The sequence below is a fragment of the Lupinus angustifolius genome, chromosome LG03 (assembly GCF_001865875.1).
Source record: "Lupinus angustifolius cultivar Tanjil chromosome LG03, LupAngTanjil_v1.0, whole genome shotgun sequence".
Classification (NCBI taxonomy): Eukaryota; Viridiplantae; Streptophyta; class Magnoliopsida; order Fabales; family Fabaceae; genus Lupinus; species Lupinus angustifolius.
The window spans coordinates 26,897,728-26,921,560 of record NC_032011.1 but is presented as its reverse complement, the minus strand read 5'-3'; the positions used below and the strand labels follow the sequence as shown (position 1 = coordinate 26,921,560).

Here is a 23,833-nt window from a genome sequence, read left to right as displayed (position 1 = left end):
CACAAACACAACAAGCGTATCTTTCAATAATATTTTACAAACTTATGTTTCCTACACTTCTCTCATGCATTAGAGAAATGGAGGATGATTTCTTGGATGAGAAAATTCGGATTGATGATTATGATTTCAAGTCTCTCTATTTATAGAGAAGTTGATATCACTTGATGGAAAGAAGCACTTTTTGGGATTCTGCCGTAATGTACGAATGGGTATATACAATAACGTTTCAGATTTAACAAAAAGGTGCGTCGATTGCTTAGCGGTAAGTACCCTCTTTGGTGAGTCTCAATTTCCTGGTTTGAACCTCAACGGATGCATCTCTTCATTTTTATTTCTACGCATTAAATAAAAAAGTGAACTAAAAATGATGAAGCAAAGAATCAAACTCACAACCACAAGCTCAATGCCTGAAAGTACAACCACTAAACCAAAGGACATCTTGACAAATAAATCATTCACAATATTTATATACTAAACCGTGAATTCTGATATTTTGTAAATATCATTCACACTAATTAATCACATGGAATACATGTCCTTTCAGGTGACTTTTTAAATATAAAATATTGGTCTCAAACTAAGGTATGCAACTGTTTTATCAAGTGTTTCATGTATTATAAGAAGATTTTCATGTGTTGATTTTTATGTGTCTCAGTTATCTACTTTTACCTATAAAATTAATTGCAGGCTATTCAGTGACATTTTTTACATTTCATAAGCATTCCAAGTAACCAATTTTATTATATTCAATTAAAAATATAGTAGTGAAGATTTATAAGATGCAATTGAATATAAAAAATAAGAATGCAGGAAAATCTATTGCATTGGTCACAATGTATGTCCATTAAATTAAAAAATAGAAATGTAGGAAAATTTATTGCATTGGTCACAATGTATGTTCATTAAATTAAAAAAATAAGAGTGTAGAAAAATCTATTGCATTGGTCACAATGCATTGATCATAATGTATGCAATCGACTAAAGATTATGTGAATATTTGACATTTAAAACTGTTGAAATTTGTTAAAGAATGATGAGTTTTTGAAGTGGTTTTAATGCACATTAATGAGGTCATTTATGACCACTTTTGAGTTTGTGAAATAAAAAAACTCACTAGTCCCACATTGCTTGGAGGAGGAAAGTTTGAAGGCTTTATAATCCTTAAGTTTCATCATTGGAGTGTGCCCCAAGGGATACAATGGGTTTTGTGGGTGGGTGGGGACTCACACAAAAACCCCCTCCACACACACGTGCACACACCACCACCGTTGCCGCCATCCGGCCGGCTCGGCTTGGGTCGGCTTCAGGCTTAGGCGCAACATTCTTTTTTAAACAAACATTTATTTATTTTTGGGCTATGTGGGCTTGGACTATGTGTTGACCAAGTCAGATCTTGTGACTGTTTGGGTTTTGGCCACTGTTTTGGGCCGTCGGACGAGGGATTCATTGGAGGCCTCACGCTATAAACAAAGGTCTCCTCCACTCATTAGAACTCGCACTTCAAGTTGAATGCGTTTTCTCTCAACTTTTCTTTCTCTCCCCACCGACACATTTCTGGTAACTTTCTCCCATTTTCTTTCCGTCACACTTAAGAATTGACACAAACATCCAAAGTAGGATTTCGAAAACTGACAATGGTAGTCAGTATTTTGGTAAAGAATTGGCATAAGTAGCCAAACTGTGGGAATTCGAGAACTGACACTGATAGTTAGTAGTGTTGGTGTATTCGAGAACGATTCTAACAGTGCAGTAAGAAATCGTATAACATATAACTGAACTATTTTATCATGGGGACGACGTGGTTGATAGTCTGCTTGCACAATTTTAGCAGTACCACGAAACGTCTTAAAGAGAGCGACATGGTCGTGACTCAGCCAGTAAAGATTATCTCGTGCTATTTAGAATTGTTGCGAGCTACGCAAGCAACAATTTTAAGACGTTTCCACTATAATGATATTCGTAGATAATATTACTGTACCGAACAACTATGACCTGAACAAGCCATTTCGGTTTGACGAAATATCTCAGTGGTGTCAGCTTAGGCTGAAAAAGAGGAAATAGATAAATTGATTATTGAAATAGCTCCCTGGAATGAAAGTGATTACTTATGTAATAACTTCATTCTGAATGGATTGTCTGATGATCTTTATGATTACTACAGCCCATACAAGTCTTCCAAATTAATTTGGTATGCACTTGAGAAAAATATGATATTGAGAAAGCTGAGACTAAGAAGTATGCTGTTAGCCGCTACCTCAAGTATCAGATGACTAATGATAAATCACTAGAGTCTCAGTCCCACGAGATTCAGAAAATTGCTTATGAGATCATTTTTGAGGGTATGCCTCTAGATGAGCAATTTCAAGTGACTGTCATAATTGACAAGCTGCCTCCTAGTTGGAAGGATTTCAAAAACCTTTTGAGGCATAAGACCAAAGAAATATCTTTGGAATCTCTGATAAGTCGTTATAATAAAAACAAAAAATTATGATATACAAAAAGTTATAAAATATATATAGTACAAAAAAGATGAGGGATCCACTTACTTCATAAGCTTACTCTTCATCCTAGCTATCAACTTTAGGGAAATCAAATGGTTTCAATTAGTGAGTAGATCTAAATCATTAGATGTTCATAGAATTGAGGGTTATGATAGAGAATAAGATTAAAAACTTACTTTTGAGTTAGTGGATCCCCACGTTAAAAAAAAATAATATTACAATTTTTTAAAATGGAATATATAAAAATTGAATATTTAATACCTTAAAATAAGAATATGAATCAAGTAATACAAACACTATGATATTATACATTAAATTGGAAAGGACTACTTTTTATTAGAGAGAGAAGCTTTGATTAATGGAATAATAATATCATATTAGGGATGACAACGGGTGCAGGTGGGCACGGGTAGTAGCTACCCGCTACCCATTTCAAAATATGAGAGTATTACCCATATTCGCCCGTACCTATACATGTATCTGTGCGGGTATTCGCGGGTATTTTTGGGTACTTGCAGGTAGAACGGATACCAGCGAGTTTCCTAGATTATAAATGATTTTTTAATTTTTTTATTATGTTTCAAATGAGATGAAACTTAATTATTTTTGTACCTTTTAATTGAATATTTGGCAAAAATGCTAAATTTATTGGCGGTTTCTATTTATGTGATTTTTTGTTCTCATTTCCTTAACAAAAATATATATTTTCTTTGTAAAACATGTGTGTTTCTACACATGTAATAATATTTGTAGGGTGTTTCACCACCAAACTCAATAAAATATGTAAACAAAGTAAAAAGAAAAAATGTACATAGTATAATGAATCTTAGAATAATATACTTTTTATTTTAATTAAATATAATATATTAATCATATAAATAATAGGTACCTGCAGATACGGGTACCATAATACCCGTACCCGTCCGATATACTACGAGTATTTTTGAAAACTCATTTATAATACCCACGCATACCCGTTTGTGACTCGTACCCATATTCGTATAGGTTTTACCTGCGAGTACGAATTTTTTTGTCATTCCTACATCATATATAATATTTAAAGGATAATAATATTATCCTATAAAAAAAGTAATATAAAGAATTGATGACCGATATTACACTTATTTTTTTTTTTGATAGAGACTCCCCATTCAATTATAGCAAATCCCTCAAAATGGCATAAAGTTTGTATTTAGCATTTAATGCGCACATTACATGCCACTTTCTTCCTCTCACTCTTTACTCTCTCTCTCTCTACTGTGATAAAAGAGAAAAAAAACCGTCTTTTTTTGGGAAGAATCATGAGAGAAGAAGAAGAAGAACACGAGGGTTGTGCAAAGGAATTTCCCTTCTCAGGTCCCGATTTTTCTTACATTGCTTTCTACTTCCATTGCCGTTGTTGGGTCTTAACGGTTTTTCACTTTAATAATCTTGCTTTTTCTATTTTTCTCTTTTTTTTGTGTCGTGGGTTTTGTGCTGTTGATGATGTAGGTTATGCCATCTTTTCTTACCCTTTGAAAAATCATTCAACTCATTTGGGGCTCATGCATTTTGGTTATTTGTTGATAGTTCAATCTATTTTTTCCCCTGTTATTCTGGTTATTATTTTGACAATGCTTATGTTGTATGTTTTTTTTGTTCTTTAACATGTTTCCATCACACATAACTCACCCCATGAAAATAAAACTGGTCATATAGAAATTTGTACTTCACTCCTTTTGTCTTGTTTTGTATAAATAAAATTAAATAAAGGGGTTATGAATTATGATATTAGGTTATTTTCTATTTCTATTCCATGTTATGTGCTTCACTTGAATGCCCATAGTGAATCTCCATGATGAAGAAATTAGAATCATGAGTTTCTTATAAAAACCAAATTTTACTCACATTATTTGAAAATCGTGGCACTTGTATTGTGAATGTTGTTGACAATGTAGCTAATATGGGATTGTCATATTTTTACTTCAACTAAATTTTGACATCACCAATGTGTATGTTAGTCCAAGTGGAAGGGACTTGAATCCTTTAAGCACTCATGGCCCGGAATTTGATCCCAGGATTCACGTGTGTGGAAAAATATAACATCCCTAGGGGTCCTTGTTTAGGTGCCGGATAGTACAGTGAATTAGTTTCTTACTTGTCGGGTCAGAGGATGTTCTATGAAACTAATATTTTGTGCACCAAGGTTGTCTCCAGACCGATAGCCATAAACTAGTTTGTTAAGACACCCAGTCATCTATCAAATATGTCGGGCCTTGCTGCTATTCTGTCATCCTTCGGTGCTAAACCACAGAGATACATGTCTACCATTACCATATGTCTCAGTACCTCACTCATATGGAAGAAATTAGGGGAAAAGAGGTGTGTTGTGTTTGTTTATCCATATATACATAAAGCTATAATGCAATGTGCATGCGGGAAGTGGATAAAATTGTTAAGTTTTTAATGTTCATGTAATTGAGAATCTTCTGTTTCTTGATTATCAGTGTAACAAATGTGCGGGGCTTGAATATTTAATGAGCTGCTGTTATTCTTAAGTATATGCAAAACCAATGACAGTTTTATTAGCGTATTTCTTTTCTGGCCCATACATCTTCCTTTTGATGTTGTTTATTTAAAAAAAATGAACTTATCATAAACCGATGCATCTTTTTATGGATATTTTTGGAAGGTGATAAATATGGACTTAGACACTCTAAAGTGCAAGATGCACTATACACAGCAAAGAGGATCCAAATTCAATGAATATATATATATATATATGTGTGTGTGTGTGTGTGTTCAAATTGAGCCTTATTTATTTTCACATGCAAATGTTGTCCTTATGAACTTCAAACTAAAATGTTTTTGATATTTGAATACAGATTTGCTTCTTGACCGTGAAAAATGTACCATGATGAGCTTGCAAGACAAACAAAAACTAGTCCATAAGATTGCTCAACAGTCAAAAGATGCCTCAAATATGCTTCATTCCTTTACTCGCAGGGAGCTTCTAGAAATAATCTGCGCTGAATTAGGTGCAAAGAGAAAGTACACGGGATATACAAAGGGCCAAATGATAGAAAATCTTCTCAAGATAATTTCGAAGGAATCCAAGTTGAACAGCATCAAAAGGACCATTGCCCATCCTCCTGCCAAAAGTCACATTGGACCTAAGAGGAAAAAAGTTGCATCTCATGATTTACATTACGCTCCTCAGGAGAATAGTAAGGAGGGAACTGCGAAAGCCTTGCTGTGTCAGAATGTTGCATGCAGAGCAACATTGACTTCAGAAGATTCCTTTTGCAAGAGATGTTCTTGTTGTATTTGTCTTTGTTATGATGATAACAAGGATCCTAGTTTGTGGTTGACCTGCAGCTCCGATCTTCCTGGTGAGGAGTCATGTGGAAGGTCATGCCATTTGCAATGTGCTTTGAGTAATGAAAGCTCCGGCATTTTGAAGGACAGTTGGGGTACAAAGTTGGATGGAAGTTTTTTGTGTGCTTGTGGAAAAAATAATGAATTAATGAGGTAACAAGGGTATATTATACAAGTAAATTAAAATATGCATACATAACATGAAGACATCCACCACTTGCGCACACACAAATCTCATCAAGTCCTTGTCAGCTTCTGATATGTTAATTGGTGCACTTGTGCACAAAAGTCGTGTTTTTGTCATAGTCATATTGGTTTATTTGATGCAGTTTGAGTGACCATATTGTAACATACATTTTGAAAGCATCACACATAACTATGCGGGTAACGTATTTGTGCCTGTGTGCATGTGTATGGTACTGTAGCCAAGTTCTGGTGTCTGAAATGGTTGTCTTTCATTTAAGCTAAGAATATATAATGGGGACAATTTTTGCACATTTGACTTATGCTACTTGGGACCATAACATGAATCTGAATATTATATAGAGGTAGATAAGAACCTAAGTTTGCTTGGATTACTTTGAAAAATGAGTAAGCCAAGTAATCAACCTAATATTACTTGTGTACGTTCCCTGCCCCACCGTCAACCTTTGGTGCAGAAACAAAAAAAAGCTATGTAATTACAACTCTTTCTTAGGAATTGAGATTTGACTATGATTAAATATTTGTATTTTACAGCACATGGCGAAAACAGTTATTGGCTGCCAAAGAAGCCAGGAGAGTGGATATACTCTCTTTACGAGTATCCTTGGCTCGCAGAATTCTCATAGGAACCGAAGTATACATTGAAGTTCATAAGATTGTAGAAAGTGCCCTCGAGTTACTGAACAATGAGGTTGGACCTCTGGATCAAGAATGTGCACGAATGACACGTGGAATTGTGAGCAGACTTTCATGTGGTGCTGAGGTTCAGAAGTTGTGTTATAATGCACTCGAATGTTTTGATTCAAAGTTTTCTAATCTTTTCTCTGATGGTACTGGAAATAAAAATACACCAGGTTAGAAATTGTTACGTGTGTGTATATATCTGACTTTCCATGTTAATTAAACTTTTACATGACTGATTTGGCTTCATGTGATTTATTTTAGCAGCATGCTCTATACGTTTTGAAGAGTGCCTTCCTACCTCGGTGATCATTGTGCTAGATTATAAAGATCACCATTTAAAGAAATTTTTAGGATGCAGGCTTTGGCACCGGATATCAACAACAAACTACCCTGAACAACCTACCTTCATTGTTTTGAGGCCAGAGAAAAGGTTCAAGTTAGAAAACCTCCATCCTTCTACCGAGTACTTTTGCAAGGCTTCTCTGTTTAGCAGCACTGGGGTTTTGAGTGTCGCAGAAGCTAAATGGGTTACACCTTCTAAGCCCATGGCTTCTTCAAAAGTTACTACTCCTTCACCTCATAAATCCTCAGTTACAACCATGCATATGTGTGAATATCACATGAATAAGATAAATACCGAAAAACATTATCAATTGGAATCTGCCAACTCGGACATGAAGCTATCATCCAGAAGACATCTCATCTTGGACAACAGCAAGAGCAGTTTCGAAGAGTTTCTAGCCAGGTCTCCATCTGTTGAATCCCTTTCATGTAAAACTTTTGCTGCGGTTTCGCCTACCACACCTTCTAAATCCAATGAGATGAGACAAAGTAATGGTTTTACTTCTAAGAAGCACGGGGAGGAAAACGATTACGAGTATTCTGTCAGGGTGGTCAAATGTCTAGAACATGAAGGGCACATAGCCGAAATCTTCAGAATAAAATTTCTCACTTGGTTCAGCCTTAAAGCATCCCAGCAAGAGAGAAGGGTTGTTAGTGCTTTTGTGGACGCGTTGAATGACGACCCTGCAAGCTTAGCGGACCAGCTGATACACACTTTCACAGACGAGATATTTCGTGAGCAAAAATCTCACTGAGTTTGCTGTTTGGGTATTATGCATGATATGGCACTATATACTTAGATGGCAAGTTATTCATAGTTTGAGAGGATGATTTATAGGTGCAGTGGGAGGTAGAGAGATTCGTTGTCCCATTTAATGTCTTATACGCTGTCACGTGCCAATGAAAACATGATGTCAATTAAAATTTTTAAACCTTCATTATTATTATTGTTTTCACTTCATTATCATTGGTACGAGACAACATATAAGACAAGATGTGATATATGATATCTCCGTTCGCAATGGGAGAGGGTCAGTGTTAACATAACAGTTGCATAATGAACTACACATGATGTTACATCTAGGATTCTTATCTTTTATTTAAATTGTTGTTTATGGATTCTGTTATGCTTCTTATTTTTTAGTATGTATTTTGATTCTCCTCATTCTATTTAATATTTAATAAACCTTTGGACAAGTCTTCCATTGGGTCAGATCAGATAGACTTGTTCATGCAGGTTAACAACTCGACATATCTTTTTAAGAAACATTTATCAGAATAAAATTTGGATTAGTTTCGACTTAATTATATGAAGAAATACTATTAATTTTAGTGTTTGATAAATAGAATATTTATTTTAATAAGCTATGATTTCATAAGTCATAGCCTAGGATATAATAAACTACATGATGGTCATGATTATAAGTTATTAGCTTGTGCCATTTTAACATTTTTATTTAAATCAACTAACTTGTCAACTTTCAACTCATATCTTAGAAGCATCTATTTTGAATATTTTATCAAAATTATCATAAAAGAGAATGTTAAAGTCAACAGTTAGAAATAAGAATAAGAAGTTTAAAAGAGTATTTTTATGTTAAGAAAAGATGAATTTAATTTTTTGACAATCAACAAACTTAATCTTACAATACATATATAAGTTATATTGATTTATTAGAGTTAACATAATCACTAATAAACATCCAAATAAGATCTTAATATTTATGTAATGTCAATCTAAAGAATCTCATCTCATATATGAATAACAAATTAATAATCTCTTTTGGAGCATGCCTCAATAAATATTTTAATTTATTTTGAAATAAAAATATTGATTTATTTGATCAAATAAGAAACGTGTATCACAAGTTGTCTCACTTGGTGATTCACCACATATACCACGTGTCTCATGATCATTAGCTGGTGGAGGACTAGACAATAATTTCTCGAAAGGAAGGGGCAAGAATGAAATTAAACAAGTTTGGTAGGGTTTGCTTTTAATCATTTTCCTTTCTTTCACGCATTCTTCTTACGCTTTATCTTTCTTACAATAATAAATTAATCTCATTCCATTACCGACGCTAAATCATATTGAAATTGAAACTGAAATTGAAAAATATAGAATCTCAATCTTCGATCTCAATCCACAAACTCTATAACTTCACTTACTTTGCCTCAATCGTCTCCATTATTCAGGTATAAACTGTCTCGATTATCGATTTTGATTTTCACGTTCAATTCAGTTTCATGTTTTCTAGAATTGCACAATCGGTTTTTGTAGGTTTTAGAAATGTGTGGAATCGGAACGTATTTGGTTTGGATTTACTAGCTCAGAAGTGATTATTTGATAAGCTTGAGGAAATTGGAAAATTTAATTTAGTGCTAATTAGTGAGTGAATGATCTTTGACGGAGCTTGGTTTTGAGCTCAAAGTAATGGACGGTTGAGGTGATAGTGAGATATTTTGTATTTTTTATCTCATTTCATTGTTATGAAAATGAAGATCACGTAAATTTAGTATTTTCTCTGCATTTGTTTATTGAGTACTTGAACTTGCTTTGGCAATGTTGAACATTGTGATGGTACTGTACTGCCATTGCACGAGTGTTGTTTTTTTATCTTCGTCGTCAGTGTTGTTTTTTTTTGGTATAGGTATCCCCTCATCCTATGAGTAAGGAACTAACCCCTTTCGGAATGTGTGGCTGCCTCTCCCAACAAGTGTAAGCTTCTGGGAATCGAACCTGTGATTTTTTGGTCATTCTAGGGATCAGTGTCCTTTTAAATTTAAAGCATATATGTATTTCCGCTTTAGGCAATTTCAACTAGATAATTGTCCTGTACTGCCATCTTGTGGATGAGCTTCTTTTAGCTTCTTTTTTGGTTATCCGATTTGAATGGTGGTTTATCGTTGTTATTAGCGTTGCCTTAAAACATATATTTCAACTTATCTAGATTGTGTAATCTTACACTTTGTTCTTTGACCTAGGAACACAGTCTCACCAGAAGTGATGGCTGGAACTGTTAATCGGACCATGAAGTATTGACACCAAGTTGATCTTGGTGAAGAAGGATGAATATTGTTAAGGGCGTTGCTGACCTTATCCGAAGAACTTCCAGTGTCCACACTGGTGATTCTTCAGGTTTGCAAGCTCAAAAATTCTCTCCTCCTGGGCCCAAGATTCGCTTTAGGTAATGGTTTTTATTCACATGCCCTCTTTTATTTTTCAATTACTTTTTTTTTCATTTGTGGGATCAATTGACAAGGCTGCTGATAGGGTGTAAGGTTACCAATCCTTTGGTTGTGGGTTCGATTCCCACCTAGTTGGAAAAAAGTTTGGTTGTTGTTGTTGGAATTAAATGACAGGCTCAATATTGCGATCATTGCAACAATTTGAATAAATTACGTTTTTAAATTATGTTGAGGTCCAATGTGTGTCATTTCATCTCTATGTGGAATAAGCTTAACTTAGCCTGTTATAAATTGTAAATGTCTTTTGGCCTCCTCAGAGTGTTTAGCCATTTTTCAAGGGTGCCTTCTTTCATGATCAACTAGATTTTTAGGAAATGGAGTTTTACATAGTGTTAAATTATCAAGTTTTATGGTGCATATAAATAAATTATATCAGGCAATCTCTTGAGGAATAGTAGTATTAATAGGGATTGTAGCTACCAAAGAAGAAACCCATGTAATGACTATTGTCACTCACTGTCGTTGTTCATTGTTTTTCACTTAATTTTATAACTTGCATATATGTCGAAGTTTTTAGCAACTCATGAGTCATGAAAGATGCATGGCGACACCATAAAAGATGCATGCAGGCTCTGGCTTTATGTGCCTTATAAGAAAATATCACATTGCTGCATAATTATTGGCCTTTTTATCTGGCCAAATCATCTGAACTGAACCATCAAAGCTGCCTTAGAGTAAAGGGAAACACACAGTACTCATAAGCAATGCTAAACAGTTGCTCCAAAGAAAGGTGGCCTCCCTGAAATGTAGAAATAGGTGTTGTGCCTTGGTCCAAAGGGCAGTGGGAGGTTTACGATTCTGTAGCAAATAATTTGTGTTAATTCTTTTAAGAACTTCTAGCCAGCATAACACTCGGCCCAGGAGTTAGGGGATTGACCGATTGAGTGAGAAACTAAAAGAGGGTTTTATAAGAGAACAAAGTACAAGATTCATTTGTTTTAATCCTGTTACAATATCTTTTACTTTAGTTTCATATGACTTTTCACCTTTCCAGTGATGTTGGTGACGAGGCAATTGTAAATACTCTTTGGGAGCGATACGACAAAGTCGATGATAAGGTATGCTTGGTTCTGTGCTTAGTAGATTTATAAATATTGTATATTAAAAATTTCTAAAGCTTGATGAGTTTCATATGAGCTATATATTTATATATTCATTAAAGTCATGTTAGGCATGCAGTCTGTATGCTTTATTTATGTATCTATTATATATTGTTAAAAATAAAAGAAGCAGCATATTCACTTTATAAATTTGTGGGATGCTATGGTTGTTAAGAATGACTCTGAATGCATGCTTTCTTCCCCTCACAACAATAGTTGTTTATTTAGTATCTTTCCTAATTAATTTAATAACCTTAATATTTTAGGTGGAGAAAAAGAGGTTGCTTCATGTTTTCATCAAGCAATTTGTAGTTCACTACAAGGATTGGGAACCTGTGAATTCAGGCATATTGTTAGAGTCTACTTCTGCAGAGAATTTTCCATCAGATGAAGATGTTGTTGTTGGCTGCTCAGCTGGACATCCCATTGAAGTTATTAGGGTATTAATTGAAGAGATTACACAGTTAAGCTCACTGGTCACTGAGTGTAAGTTACAAATATTGCCATCATTGTCATTATCTCCACCTTCTTCCTTTTAAATTATGTCCATTGACAAAGCATTAATCTGTAAATCTTTCTTAATTTTTGCACCTCTTATTTTTCTTGGCCTCTCTCTTTATTTAGAAACTGGACTAACCATTTGATTGAAGCCCCTTCAATTTCCATCATTTGATTGAAGCTCCTTTGTTACTCTCCCTTCAATTTCTACAATTTGATTGAAGCTCCTTCAATTTCCTTTCCCTTCATAAAATTAATTCTTGTGTCTACTATTTCAATTGATTTATTCCATGTTTCGGTTCATATCCAAGATTTGTGGATTAGCTTCTTTGTTATTGCAAATATGAGAAACCTTGCTTATTTTTCACTACATCCAGGGAGCGATGCAACTATCCTTGCTCTTTTGACACTGTTCCCAGGTTATACAACTCATTGTTTTTGTGCAACGATCTAGCATTAACATTATCATATCGTTGATCCGTATCATAGAGATTCGACAAAGTTGTACATCTGTTGTCGACTGCCTTACACAACCTCCACTTTTTATCTTAAGCTTAGGGCTGACTATGTACAACATCATACACACATGTAGATTTTTATACGTTTTATGCATGCAATAAAAAATAGAGGTAAGGCTTATACAATATAAAATAAAGGAAATAGATATAAGAAGGGTTGCCTATACTTACTCACAAAAATTTCTGTTTGGAACAGCTGTTAAGTTTCCCATAAATTTTCATTTGCATGTCAAAATTGAGTCCTGAACAACCTTTCTCTTATTTGAAGATGTTGTTGAACCTAACATGTAAAAATGTTTATTTTGATTACTTTTTCTATTGCTGACATGCAATTTGCAGTAATGATTTTTCTCTTTCCTCTTTTCAGTGAACACCAGCATGATGCAATCTCCAACAGACTTGTCTGGGGCTGCAACCCAGTTGTTTATTACTTCGGAAGGATTTGTAATTTTGGATGCACTGAAAATTATCACCCGTTCATTATACAATTGCAGAGTATTTGGATACTATGGTGGAATTCAAAAACTTACAGCCTTAATGAAAGGTATAATCAATGTTATCCGACTAAGTGTTTTCTTCCTCTGTTTCCAGGTTTTACTCTTGTGCATGATGTTGGCTGAAAATAGTTACAAGTTTCATCTTATGTTTCTTAGGTTCTGTATATTGTTTTTTCATAATTCTTTAGTGTTTTTTGGGTTGCTAAACTTCATTCTTAGACCTATGCATAATGTGTTCTACTGTTATAGGTTAAGAGATGCTTGTGCATTTTATTAAACCGGCAGGGTTTTCTTTAAACCAATTTTTTCTATGAACAAAATATGAAATCATTTCCTAAAATTTGATAGGATTGGATTTCTAAATCTTATTCTCCACTGTTCATAGTCATTATTATCCTATATATTGAAAATTTAACTTACATGCTTTGATTAGTTGCCTTTTGTTGCTCTTTACATGCTGTTTAGATGAAAGTTTGTTACAGGGGTTGTGGTCCAACTTAAAACCATTTAATTTCAATTTGTTACAGGGGCTGTGGTTCAACTTAAAACCATAAGTGGTGCCTTTTCTTCTGATGAAAGTTTGCCAGACTTTGCTATGGAGAAAATCAGGCTGCTCCAACAAATTCTTACATATGTTGTGTCCATAATTTATATTTTCATTGATTTAGGTTCAAATATAGACAAAAAGGATGAGTTATTCTGCAGTCCTGTTGGTTTTATTTCACGTGCTGATGCTTCACTCAGCTCTTCAAATAGCTCAAGGGTTTTGTCTACTGAAGCAAGGTTTCATTGGCGTCAGAAAGCAACTGTTTCTGTGATGGAAGCTGGTGGTCTAAATTGGTTAGTAGGTAAGGTAGGATTCTGTTGTTCTTGTATATAGTGAGGTTATTAGGCATCTGTTATTTTTATGTTTTTTTCTGATAGTGATTTGGGTCAGCGCATGCAATGCTCCTTGTGCCTCCTTGCCCTATGGAAGTGTATCTCTAGTTGTATCTTGATGTCTGTTGACTACGCCGGAAAAAGAAGCGACAAATACCTTTTCCCTTCCAACTTCAATGTAAAGAAAAAATGTTAGTTTTAGAGGAGGTAAGCTCCATTTACAATAATAGAGAAAAAGAGATGTAGGTAGAAGAGAAAGAAATAGAGCTACAAGTGCAGTGTCTGCCTTATGGCCTAAAGCCAACCCACCCAAATCCTCCAAGTTCCAGAGCCCCCCTTTGCTTCCCTATTTTTTTTTTGTCCCTGGCTATTCATTTTCCTTTCACACTCACTGTAATTACTGCCCAGTAGTTGTAACCACTGCCTTCTTCACTTTCTCCACTCCAACAAGCTCCCATTAGCTGTAACTGTAAGCCCACTACTGCCTCTCTTAACTATTACATTTTGCACATGCTTAATTGGTGTGCAGAGACAACACTTAGCTTCTTTGACTTTCTTCTTTCTTCTTCACTCTCACTTCTTTCTTTGCAGTTCCCAACTTCTATCTTTGTAATCTAAGCCTTTCAGCTTGGCTGCTTGGTGTTCCTGCTGCTTGTTTATGATTACCAGCAGTTCCTATCAGGCCTTTTCAAAACAAATTGTACTTCTAGGTTAAATTATTTCTTGAGATGGTGTTAGAGCTCTTTCCCCATTCTTTGAATTGCACTAAATTTCAGCTCAGGACAGAGATGAGTCTTGCTTTTCTCCACTCTCATTCCCCAAAGGATATTTTGTGGGACATGTTCGAGATATAAAATTTAAAAATCATCGACAGGCCTTGTTCTTGAAGCTCAAGAAAATGATTATTTGACATGGTATCAAAGGCTAGTAACTCTAGTGATCCAGAAGCTTTTACCTTTTCTATCAAGGTGGTGATTGACTGAGAGAAATTATAGATTGGTTAATCTGTGTTGGCTTTTCAGATGTCTCCTACCACTATTAGTTTCTTGAATTTGATGGGAAGTTCATAGTCCATGCTTATATGTAGACTTATTTTAAATTTTTTGTTTCATTAATCTTCCATTTTGTATTTACCGGACTTAAATTTGTCACAGAGCTATTGCGTATCATTAGAAGATTCAGCTTGAAAGAACTCTTGATGGATGATTCTCTTCAGTACTTAAGCTTGAAAATCCTTTCCTTGGCCTTATCCACAAACCCCCGGGGTCAAAATCATTTTAAAAGTATCGGAGGATTGGAAGTGCTATTGGATGGTCTTGGATTCCCATCAAATTATGCAAAAACTTACAGTAAATTTGTTTTGGCTGATGATGGATTAAGGTAATGTAGTTGCAGTGGGTATAACTCAAGCCAATCATTTTTTTGTTTGGTTTAGTGGCAGGATATGCTGATTCCTTTAAGTATGTTGTCTCTTTGTTCTTCGTATTTGTGGTATTATTGTGATTTTTGAAATTTGAGTTTGTGGATAATTAATTGATGTATGCCAGATGTTGGTGAAGGTGCCAATTATTTATGCATCACAGTCCGAGTTTTCTGTCTGTTTTTGAAGTAATATATTGTTTTGACTTCTTGCACATTTTATCTCCTCTACTGGTTTTAGCTTGTCTAGAACTTAAGCAAATATTTATGCCATTTATTGCATTACTGTCTCCCTCATAGGCTCATACCATACTGTTTTTGGAGTATATCTACATCGTTATATTATTGAGACTATCTTGCAATCTTTGAGAATTCGTTTGCATGGTTTTCAGGGATGAGAAGCCGTTGCAGAAGAACTTTCAGCTTCATATTCTTGCACTAGAAGTTTTGAAGGAGGCTGTGTATCCTTCATAATTTGCTCATATTGTGAATTCTTAAGCTTTCGATCTTTCATTTAGTAAGTATGATTACTTGAATGAGTTATTTTATGTACAATGTTATGTGTGAGTAGTCAAAAACCGAAGCAGAAACTTGCTTACTGAAGTTATTAAATGTTTTGTATATTCCCGCGAGACATTTGTTTTTGTCATGGTTCTGAAAATCAGACCAGACTGGCTGGTCCAACCTGTTAAACTGGAAACTGAGAAACTCCCCAGTCCAGTTAGTATATAAAAATAAAAATAAAATCATTTTGGTAAGATACTGGAAAACCAGCCAGCCCATTATCTGTCCACTCGGCTGAATGGTTAAATTGGTATTTTTTTAGTTTTTCTGTTCTCAAGCACTGTAAAAATATACACCATGTTTCCTTAAAAAATAGAAGTAGTTGTCATAAAGGGTTACCGTACAGATGGTGCACACCAGAGGCAAGGCATTGATTGTGGCTTGCCTTGCTTTTTGCAATATCTAAAGGCATGGACTCTTTACTTCTCACCCAATGTGGGACTTGCAAAAGGCTTTGTTGTTTTTTGTGTTGTCCTATGTAGAACTTCTGTCATGTTTATTATATTTTGTGAATGCTATGTATATTATATATATACTTACACACTGGTTCAACCAAGTGTTTCAGACTTGATTGGTTTTCAGAACCTGGTTTACGCTGTTAAACCTTGAATCAATCCCTGAACTGGTTCAATGACCAGTTTAGTTTTTAGAACCTTGGTTTGTGTCATTATTAAATCTTAACTATTCCTCTCTGAATTTTTATTCATGTGGAAGATAGTATGATATCATCCTCTGTGCATTTGTTGGAACTTATAGGGTAAATGGCACCTTTGGCTTGTTTATTTGAAGATTGCTTGGTTGGATCTTTATCAAATTTTTTTAAAAAGTTATTGATCAGTGAGACCTTGACATTGATTCAGCTTTGGAAATACAAACAACTTGCAATTTCTCTGTGAAAATGGTAGAGTGCATAAATTTGCAAATAGCTTTTGTTCCCCTGCTTTTGTGCTTCAAGATTTGGGACTTGAGAAGGATTTTTCCGGACAGCAGGCTGTTGGTAAGCATGGTCTTGACATTAGAAAAAACGACAACAGTGGGAAACCTGATACAGCGTCGCCTTCTGCTGGCCTTTCGCCGAGTGCTTCTTTTTTTCATTTTTGGAACGATTATGTTGTTATGTTGAGCAAAGGTCTCTGTTCATTTCTTCTAGTTCCCGAAGGATCAAAATCTATTCACGTGAAAGCATCTTCTGGTCGACATTCGTTGCCTGTTTCCTCAGCATACTGTGAGCTGTCAATTAAATGGGTTATGAGGGTTCTATTTACAATCTTTCCCTGCATCAAAGCATGCTCAAGTCAGAATGAGTTGCCAAGCTATTTAAGGTGAATTTTGCCAATAGCCTGTAGTGTCTTTCTTTATGATGTTTGCTAAATAATCTAATTAACCACTGAAAAAAGTATTGTGAACTATTCTGTCACTGTTATGAAATAGGAGCTTCATGTAATGAACTAATTTTTTATGTTGTTTTGCATCCCATTTCTGCAGGGTCTATGTGACAGTTCTACAGAATACAGTTCTTAATGCATTTAGAAATCTTCTGTCTTCTTCTTCCATGACACTTGAGATTTTTCGCGAAGAGGGAATATGGGATCTTATCTTTTCAGAAAATTTCTTTTACTTTGAATCATCTTCAGATGAGTTTACTGGACTGACACTTGCATACAATGAAGAGAAGTCTGAAATACTGTCTGCCTCAGGTAGCACTAGCAATACAGCAGGAGTTATTGAGGTTAATAGTCTACAGATGGAAGTAATTTCATTTGTGGAGCTTGCTGCAACTGCTAAGGGAAATGCACACAACACGGTGGGTTCCTTTCTCCCCCTTGTTATAGGATGTATGATTTATTAAGCTCTTTTTTATCCTATGAACTAGAGTCTTAAACATGGACTTCATGTCTACTATGAGCACTTGTTATAATTATTCTTCATCATTCTAATATCACGAGGCTGCCATGGGTCTGATAATAGAGATACACAAGTATTAGATATGCATGTGTCTCATAAGATTTTCTGACATGAGTTTGTTTTGAGTTACATAGATGTTTTCTCCATAGTAATAGGAAAAGAGGAAATGATATAATTTTACAGAACGGAATTGACTTATGGAAAGATCTTCTAAGCAGCACCGTGTCTGCGTTCCTGAAACTAGGTTATTTTATCACCTAAGATGGATATTTGCTTTAATTATGCACTGCCTGCCTTGTTATCTGGCTTTGTGGATTATGATTTTTGCTGAACTATGGTTATTATTCTTTACATTTTTATATTATTGTTGTGCTTGCTTTGTATAATTGAAGAAATTATTTTTGAATTTTCTAATGTATATCTGCCTTGAGACAGACAGAATTGTCTACTTTGCTGGATGCACTTGAACATTCTGCATGTAATCCTGGAGTTGCTAGCGCTCTAGTGAGGAGTTTGGTTCACATTTTGAAGCTCTCCCCTGAGAAAACAATTTCTTCCTTTAAGACTTTAAATGCAGTTTCTAGGGTTCTAAAAGTTGCTTGTGTTCAAGCACATGAGTTCAGAAGATCTGGAACCACGCCCTCCTCCATTGAGAATAGTGATATGGAAGTATTACCGTCGGTGCAAGATCAACACAAATGCAATTCACCTGGGACTGTACAAAGTTGGTTTGATTGTATGAAATTTTGCATGGAGTTCTTTACCATGTTTCTAGCAGCAGCGAAAGATGCTAGGAGTTTGATATTGCAGAGTCTTACATGCATCGATTGCTTGTTTGATTTATTCTGGGTTGAAGGTTTGAGAGGTGATGTGGTTAGACACATACTTGATCTCATGAAGGTATTCTTTTATGTTTTCTTTACTTGCGGTTTTTGCTGTTTTATAATTATAATGTATATGTGGAATCATATTCTACATTGTAATTATTATGTGAATTTTACTCATGTTACTATGTTTAATTGCTTTTCCCCCAGATTATACCATACTCTGAAGAAGATAAAAGGGCAATGTCGCAGTTATGCTCCAAGTATTTGGAGATGTTCACTCAAATAAAAGAACATGAGAGATGCTTTGTTGATCTTTCTATTGATTTGATGGTTGGAATGAGAGATATGCTCCAGGCTAACCAAGCAGTATGTGTCAAATGTTGATTCGTTTCTTTATATGTCTTCACATCATTTGGCAATCTAACTAAGTTATTTATTTAATTTTTTTCATTGTATTGCTTCAGTACTATCAAGCCCTTTTTCGTGACGGGGAATGCTTCTTGCATGTTGTATCATTACTTAACAGCAACCTTGATGAGGAAAAGGGGGAGAAATTAGTTTTGAATGTACTCCAGACGCTTACTTGTCTGCTTGCAAGTAATGATGCCTCAAAGGTACTTATCTTTTTTAATCTTTCTTACTTTTTCCCTTTTCTTTCGCTAAAATTTTAATACCCTCTGATATTACTGTCTTTTTTTTTGTAGAGCCATACTTTTGTTTCATATAGTCGAAAAATTGTTTCTTGTGCTTTCCAGTGGCTGTTTTAGAATGAAGCCTTTGATTTTATCTTAGAATATTTCCAGTGGCTCTTCTGACAATTTTATCCTGTGATTTTATCTTAGAATGTTAACAGTGGCTCTTCTCACAATTTTATCTTTTCTGAAATAAAAGAAAAAATGGAAGCTTGGTGTCACTTTGATTTTACTGGAACATGGTTATGGTGCTTTCTTCGTTCTCTATGGCACAAGATTATTATGAGCAAATATTGCCTACAACAAAATGAGTAAAAAGGGTGCCAATAATAATTTGTTTTCAACAATGTCTGCCACTCATTTATTTCTCGAAAACTTATGTCTCTTTTAGGCCTCCAATAATGTTTGTCAAATTTTTTGATAATTGTTAAGTAGTCAATTCTCCTTTTCATTATGCCTTTGCTTGCCTTCTCCCATTAAGTCGATTATCTGTCCTATGTTTCTCTATTATTCAGGATGCAAATAGTTTTAGAATATCCATTCTATTTTTTTTAATGAAAACAGAATACTGGATTTTGGGTAATATGAAAAAAGTGCATATAAAGAAGAAACAACCCTTTCTCTCTATAGAAGTCAAGATAACAGTTGATATTTTATTAGAATTTATGTTGCTCATTCATGGATTAAAAATCTCTGGTGTTGCATTACCTGATTGTAGGCTTCTAGGTTCTTTTGACACTGAAGCTTTTTATACATAAGAACCCATGCTTGTTTCAATCTTGACTTATTTGGTTGTACAATATCTCCAATTTTGAAGAGTTAAGAGTTCTCCCTCCTCTTTCATTCTCTCTCATTTTCAAGGGAGAAATTCATGAAAATCTAGAATACAACCATAGACACTAAAAAAGCATATGATCTCTACAACATACTATACAGGCTTAAATAAATCCTGTAATCAAAATCCGCCTTCCCAACATCCCCCTGATCCAAGAACTAATATGTGGGGATGACATATCCCTGGTGATTTGTAAAAGAATTGATAGATGGAATGGTTGGTAAACTAGATTATTGGTGGGGAGATTTGGAGTCACATGGTTTTAGGTTAAGTACAACAGAGTAAACTGAATGGAAATTCAGTAGAATATGAGCTCGGAGGTGAAAATTAGGGATCATACCCTATCATTAGTCACATGGTTTAGGTATTGTGAATTTATAATGCACAATGATGAACTGATTTGGTCATAACTCATACGAGAATACCAATAGGCCCCTAATGAAGACTTGAGAATATGAAAGATAGCCAAATTAATAGATTTAGAGGAAGATCAACGAAAACATTATAAGCAAAAGCAATACCTTTAAAAATACATTGATCTAAATGATCTCCCAAATATTTGGTCTTCGACAACGCACAAGTAAAATGCCTTGTTTTAGCCTAGAAGTGTCTTTATTGTCAGATTTTGTTCAGTCTCGGTCTTGCAGCAATTATGTGATGTTCATTCAGAAATGCACTCCATCTTATACAGTAAAATGTGTGATATGAGCATTTTAAGTCACAGTTGCACATACCCTGGAACAAGTTTTTTCAATGATCCCTGTACATACCATATCTCATTCGTAAAAAAATGTCGAAATTATACTCAGCTAGGCCAGTAATAGGTGGTTGCTCATGCAATTTTAAACTGTTCAAATCTAGGTATCAAAGTGCACTAATTTTCGTTCTTTTCTGATGTTTTGTTATGATACAAATTTGAGTATGGACTGATTCTCCATTGATGATATAATTATCATATTTTGTCTGAAGTAAAGTCTAGTTCTTTTTGCTTCATAACAAATTTAGATATTATATACATTTTTCATCTTGAATTTGTTTGTATTGTACTGATGCATCTCGATTTAGAAGTTAATTTGTTGCTTCATTATCTTTTGCAGGCTGCATTTAGAGCTCTTGCTGGAAAGGGCTACCAGACGCTGCAGAGTCTGCTGTTGGATTTTTGTCAAAGGCATTCAAGTGAAAGGCTTCTAGATGCATTGCTTGATATGCTTGCTGATGGGAAATTTGATATCAAATTGAGTCCTATGATAAAGGTGACATACTAGTACATAGTTTCCAAAAGATTTTTGACCCACTTACTGTTTCATTTTCTATTCCAAGGAACTGTAGAATGTGGCATTTGGTGCACCCATATTCTTTTCTGATTTAGTGCTATTAAATTTTCTTTTACTAATTTTTTATTTCATTGTTTCCTTATTTTCTGTTTTTCTTCATTTGATTTCAGAATGAAGATGTAGTAATACTGTATCTGATTGTACTGCAGAAGGTTTGAATTTCTTTTCCCCTTGCTTTTTTGTATTTTTCTTGATTATTATTTTAGCACTTGCTAAATTTTTTTCTGAGAAAATAATGCCCATTTGTTTTGTTGCTTGCTATCTTGTGATTGGGCAGAGCAGTGAGTTGTTGCAGCATCGTGGGCTAGGCTTATTTCAGCAACTGCTGAAAGATTCCCTATCCAATAAAGCTTCGTGTGTCAGAGCAGGAATGCTTGATTTTCTTCTTAATTGGTTTTCTCAAGAAGATAATGACAGTGTGATATTTCAAATTGCCCAGTTAATACAAGCCATTGGTGGGCATAGCATATCAGGGAAGGACATCCGCAAAATCTTTGCTCTACTTCGAAGTGATAAAGTTGGGACAAGGAGACAGTACTGCTCTGTTTTGTTAACAAGTCTCTTGTCTATGCTACACGAGAAGGGGCCAACTGCGTTTTTTGATCATGATGGGACTGACTCTGTAAGTCCTAAAGCCATTATAGAAGTAGCTCTGGAGAACTCCTGGTTTTACTTTAGTTACTATTTGAACTATTTTGCATCAATCTTACTTTCTCTTTCATCGTGGATATAAGCTACTAATGGTGCATCTTATAATTCTATGGTTTCACCGGTCGACATCATTGTAAAAAATTAGAAGAGAGTAATAGAAAACGGTGGACATGAGACCCTTCAAGAATGGCTTACAGGAAATACCACAAATGAGGGGAAAAAACAGAAAAAGTCATTTTCTCAGAAGAGCTGTCTAATCCTTTTGTAAAGTTGACAGGTCTTAGACTAACTGTGTAATAGCACTCTAGTATGACCTATGACTGCTTAGTCTAGATGGATATATAGGCTTAACTGTGTAATACCACTCAGGATAATCCTTTTGCTTAACATTTATTGGCTCTGTATTATTTTGACGTAATTGTAGACTTCCACGTGAATGGAAAACAAGCACTAAAAATTATTGAAAGGTTCTTAATAAGCTTTATATTGAATTACAAATACTCTTAGATTTAGGGATATATTCTGTTTCTGAATTGTTAATTGATGCTGTATGCCGTTTGCAAAAGATAAAGTACATCTTTTAACCCTTTCCCTGCTTATAGTTCTCGTTGATCAATGTTTTCATCGCTAAATGCTATCTGCACAATTCTCATTGGTATGTGATTTATTATCTCATTTTCTTTTAAATCCTTGTAGGGTATCATTCTTAAGACACCTCTACAGTGGCCTCTCAATAAGGGCTTTTCTTTTTCCTGTTGGCTCAGGATTGAGAACTTACCCCGAAATGGAACAATGGGTCTTTTCAGTTTTCTTACAGAAAATGGAAGAGGATCCTTGGCTGTGCTTACAAGGGACAAGCTCACTTACGAGGTTGGAAACTGAATCTCCTGAAAATATCTTCTTTTGGTCAAATTTTGTTCTTATTATGTATTGTGCCTTTGTTAATATATCTTTTGTTGCTTTAGGTGAGCTTTAGCTTCAATGTATTCTTTTTTGTTTCTTTTTTCGGTCCATTTTTTTAGATTCTTTTCTCTATGTCTCTTGCAGTCGATTAACCTGAAGAAACAGCGTGTGGACCTGAATGTTAATTTAGTCAGGAGGAGATGGCATTTTCTTTGCATAACTCATAGCATTGGAAGAGCATTTTATGGGGGTAGCTTACTGAGATGTTACTTGGATGGTGATCTTGTCTCATCTGAAAGATGCAGGTTCATCCACGTTAATACTTTGTTTATTTAAGTGAATTTATTTTTGTGATCAATTGATGAATGGCTTTTAGTGACACTGTTGCTTGATTACTGACTTTCAGGTATGCAAAAGTCAGTGAATCATTAACAAGCTGCATGATTGGTGCTAAAATTAAGATGCCTCATTATGAAGACAATGCGCTCACCTTTGAATCAATCCGAGATTCATGCCCATTTTTTGGCCAAATTGGTCCTGTTTATTTGTTTAATGATGCAATTTCTACAGAACAAGTGCAGAGTATCTACTCTCTAGGGCCAAGTTATATGTATTCATTTCTTGACAGTGAAGCCTTACCACTTTGTGGTGATAAATTGGCCAGTGGGATTCTTGATGCTAAAGATGGTCTTGCATCAAGAATTATCTTTGGACTCAATGCTCAGGTTCTTAATTTTTTTATTTATATATATATATATATATATATATAATATATATATATATATATATATATGTATACCAAAACATGCATATTTATTTGTTTGTTTTTTCCTCATTGAAGAGGTACGCTTGATGCATATTTCATCTAAAGTCT

At 34.8% G+C, this 23,833-nt stretch overlaps 2 protein-coding genes across 7 annotated transcripts in view; both read left to right on the top strand.

Moving 5' to 3' along the window:
- On the top strand, nucleotides 3,665–8,257 carry LOC109344253 (VIN3-like protein 2). Of its 3 annotated transcripts, XM_019582947.1 has the most exons (5): nucleotides 3,667–3,857; nucleotides 5,366–6,011; nucleotides 6,597–6,916; nucleotides 7,008–7,312; nucleotides 7,385–8,256. In XM_019582947.1, the coding sequence occupies exons 1-5, from the start codon at nucleotides 3,704–3,706 to the stop codon at nucleotides 7,841–7,843; spliced, it is 1,884 nt and encodes a 627-aa protein (XP_019438492.1). In that variant the 5' UTR covers nucleotides 3,667–3,703; the 3' UTR covers nucleotides 7,844–8,256. The 3 variants fall into 3 exon arrangements, with proteins under 3 accessions (XP_019438491.1, XP_019438490.1, XP_019438492.1); XM_019582946.1 differs by having other exon boundaries at nucleotides 3,665–3,857; nucleotides 7,011–8,257; XM_019582945.1 differs by having other exon boundaries at nucleotides 3,666–3,857; nucleotides 7,008–8,256.
- The window catches only part of LOC109344248 (BEACH domain-containing protein B), a 28,178-nt gene continuing 13,457 nt past the window's right edge, over nucleotides 9,113–23,833 (top strand). The window contains exons 1-19 of one of the 4 annotated variants that reach the window (XM_019582932.1): nucleotides 9,113–9,284; nucleotides 10,082–10,276; nucleotides 11,332–11,395; nucleotides 11,704–11,923; nucleotides 12,821–12,997; nucleotides 13,478–13,798; nucleotides 14,984–15,209; nucleotides 15,641–15,709; nucleotides 16,673–17,134; nucleotides 17,298–17,616; nucleotides 18,153–18,617; nucleotides 18,752–18,910; nucleotides 19,009–19,158; nucleotides 21,169–21,324; nucleotides 21,516–21,557; nucleotides 21,683–22,027; nucleotides 22,753–22,926; nucleotides 23,104–23,264; nucleotides 23,366–23,684. In XM_019582932.1, the coding sequence (XP_019438477.1) occupies nucleotides 10,158–10,276; nucleotides 11,332–11,395; nucleotides 11,704–11,923; nucleotides 12,821–12,997; nucleotides 13,478–13,798; nucleotides 14,984–15,209; nucleotides 15,641–15,709; nucleotides 16,673–17,134; nucleotides 17,298–17,616; nucleotides 18,153–18,617; nucleotides 18,752–18,910; nucleotides 19,009–19,158; nucleotides 21,169–21,324; nucleotides 21,516–21,557; nucleotides 21,683–22,027; nucleotides 22,753–22,926; nucleotides 23,104–23,264; nucleotides 23,366–23,684 (3,948 nt within the window). In that variant the 5' untranslated portion in view covers nucleotides 9,113–9,284; nucleotides 10,082–10,157. Of the gene's footprint in view, nucleotides 9,285–10,073; nucleotides 10,277–11,331; nucleotides 11,396–11,703; nucleotides 11,924–12,820; nucleotides 12,998–13,477; nucleotides 13,804–14,983; nucleotides 15,210–15,640; nucleotides 15,710–16,672; nucleotides 17,135–17,297; nucleotides 17,617–18,152; nucleotides 18,618–18,751; nucleotides 18,911–19,008; nucleotides 19,159–21,168; nucleotides 21,325–21,515; nucleotides 21,558–21,682; nucleotides 22,028–22,752; nucleotides 22,927–23,103; nucleotides 23,265–23,365; nucleotides 23,685–23,833 lie in introns of those variants that run through there. The other 3 variants (XM_019582931.1, XM_019582933.1, XM_019582934.1) reach the window with 3 other exon arrangements.

Excerpts from the sequence above, each read along its gene's own strand:
- LOC109344253 (XM_019582945.1), top strand. The coding sequence starts at position 3,704 with ATGCGCACATTACATGCCACTTTCTTCCTCTCACTCTTTACTCTCTCT. Across the intron at positions 6,012-6,596 it reads AAAAATAATGAATTAATGAG|CACATGGCGAAAACAGTTAT; the intron begins GTAACAAGGGTA and ends TGTATTTTACAG. Across the intron at positions 6,917-7,007 it reads TGGAAATAAAAATACACCAG|CAGCATGCTCTATACGTTTT; the intron begins GTTAGAAATTGT and ends GATTTATTTTAG.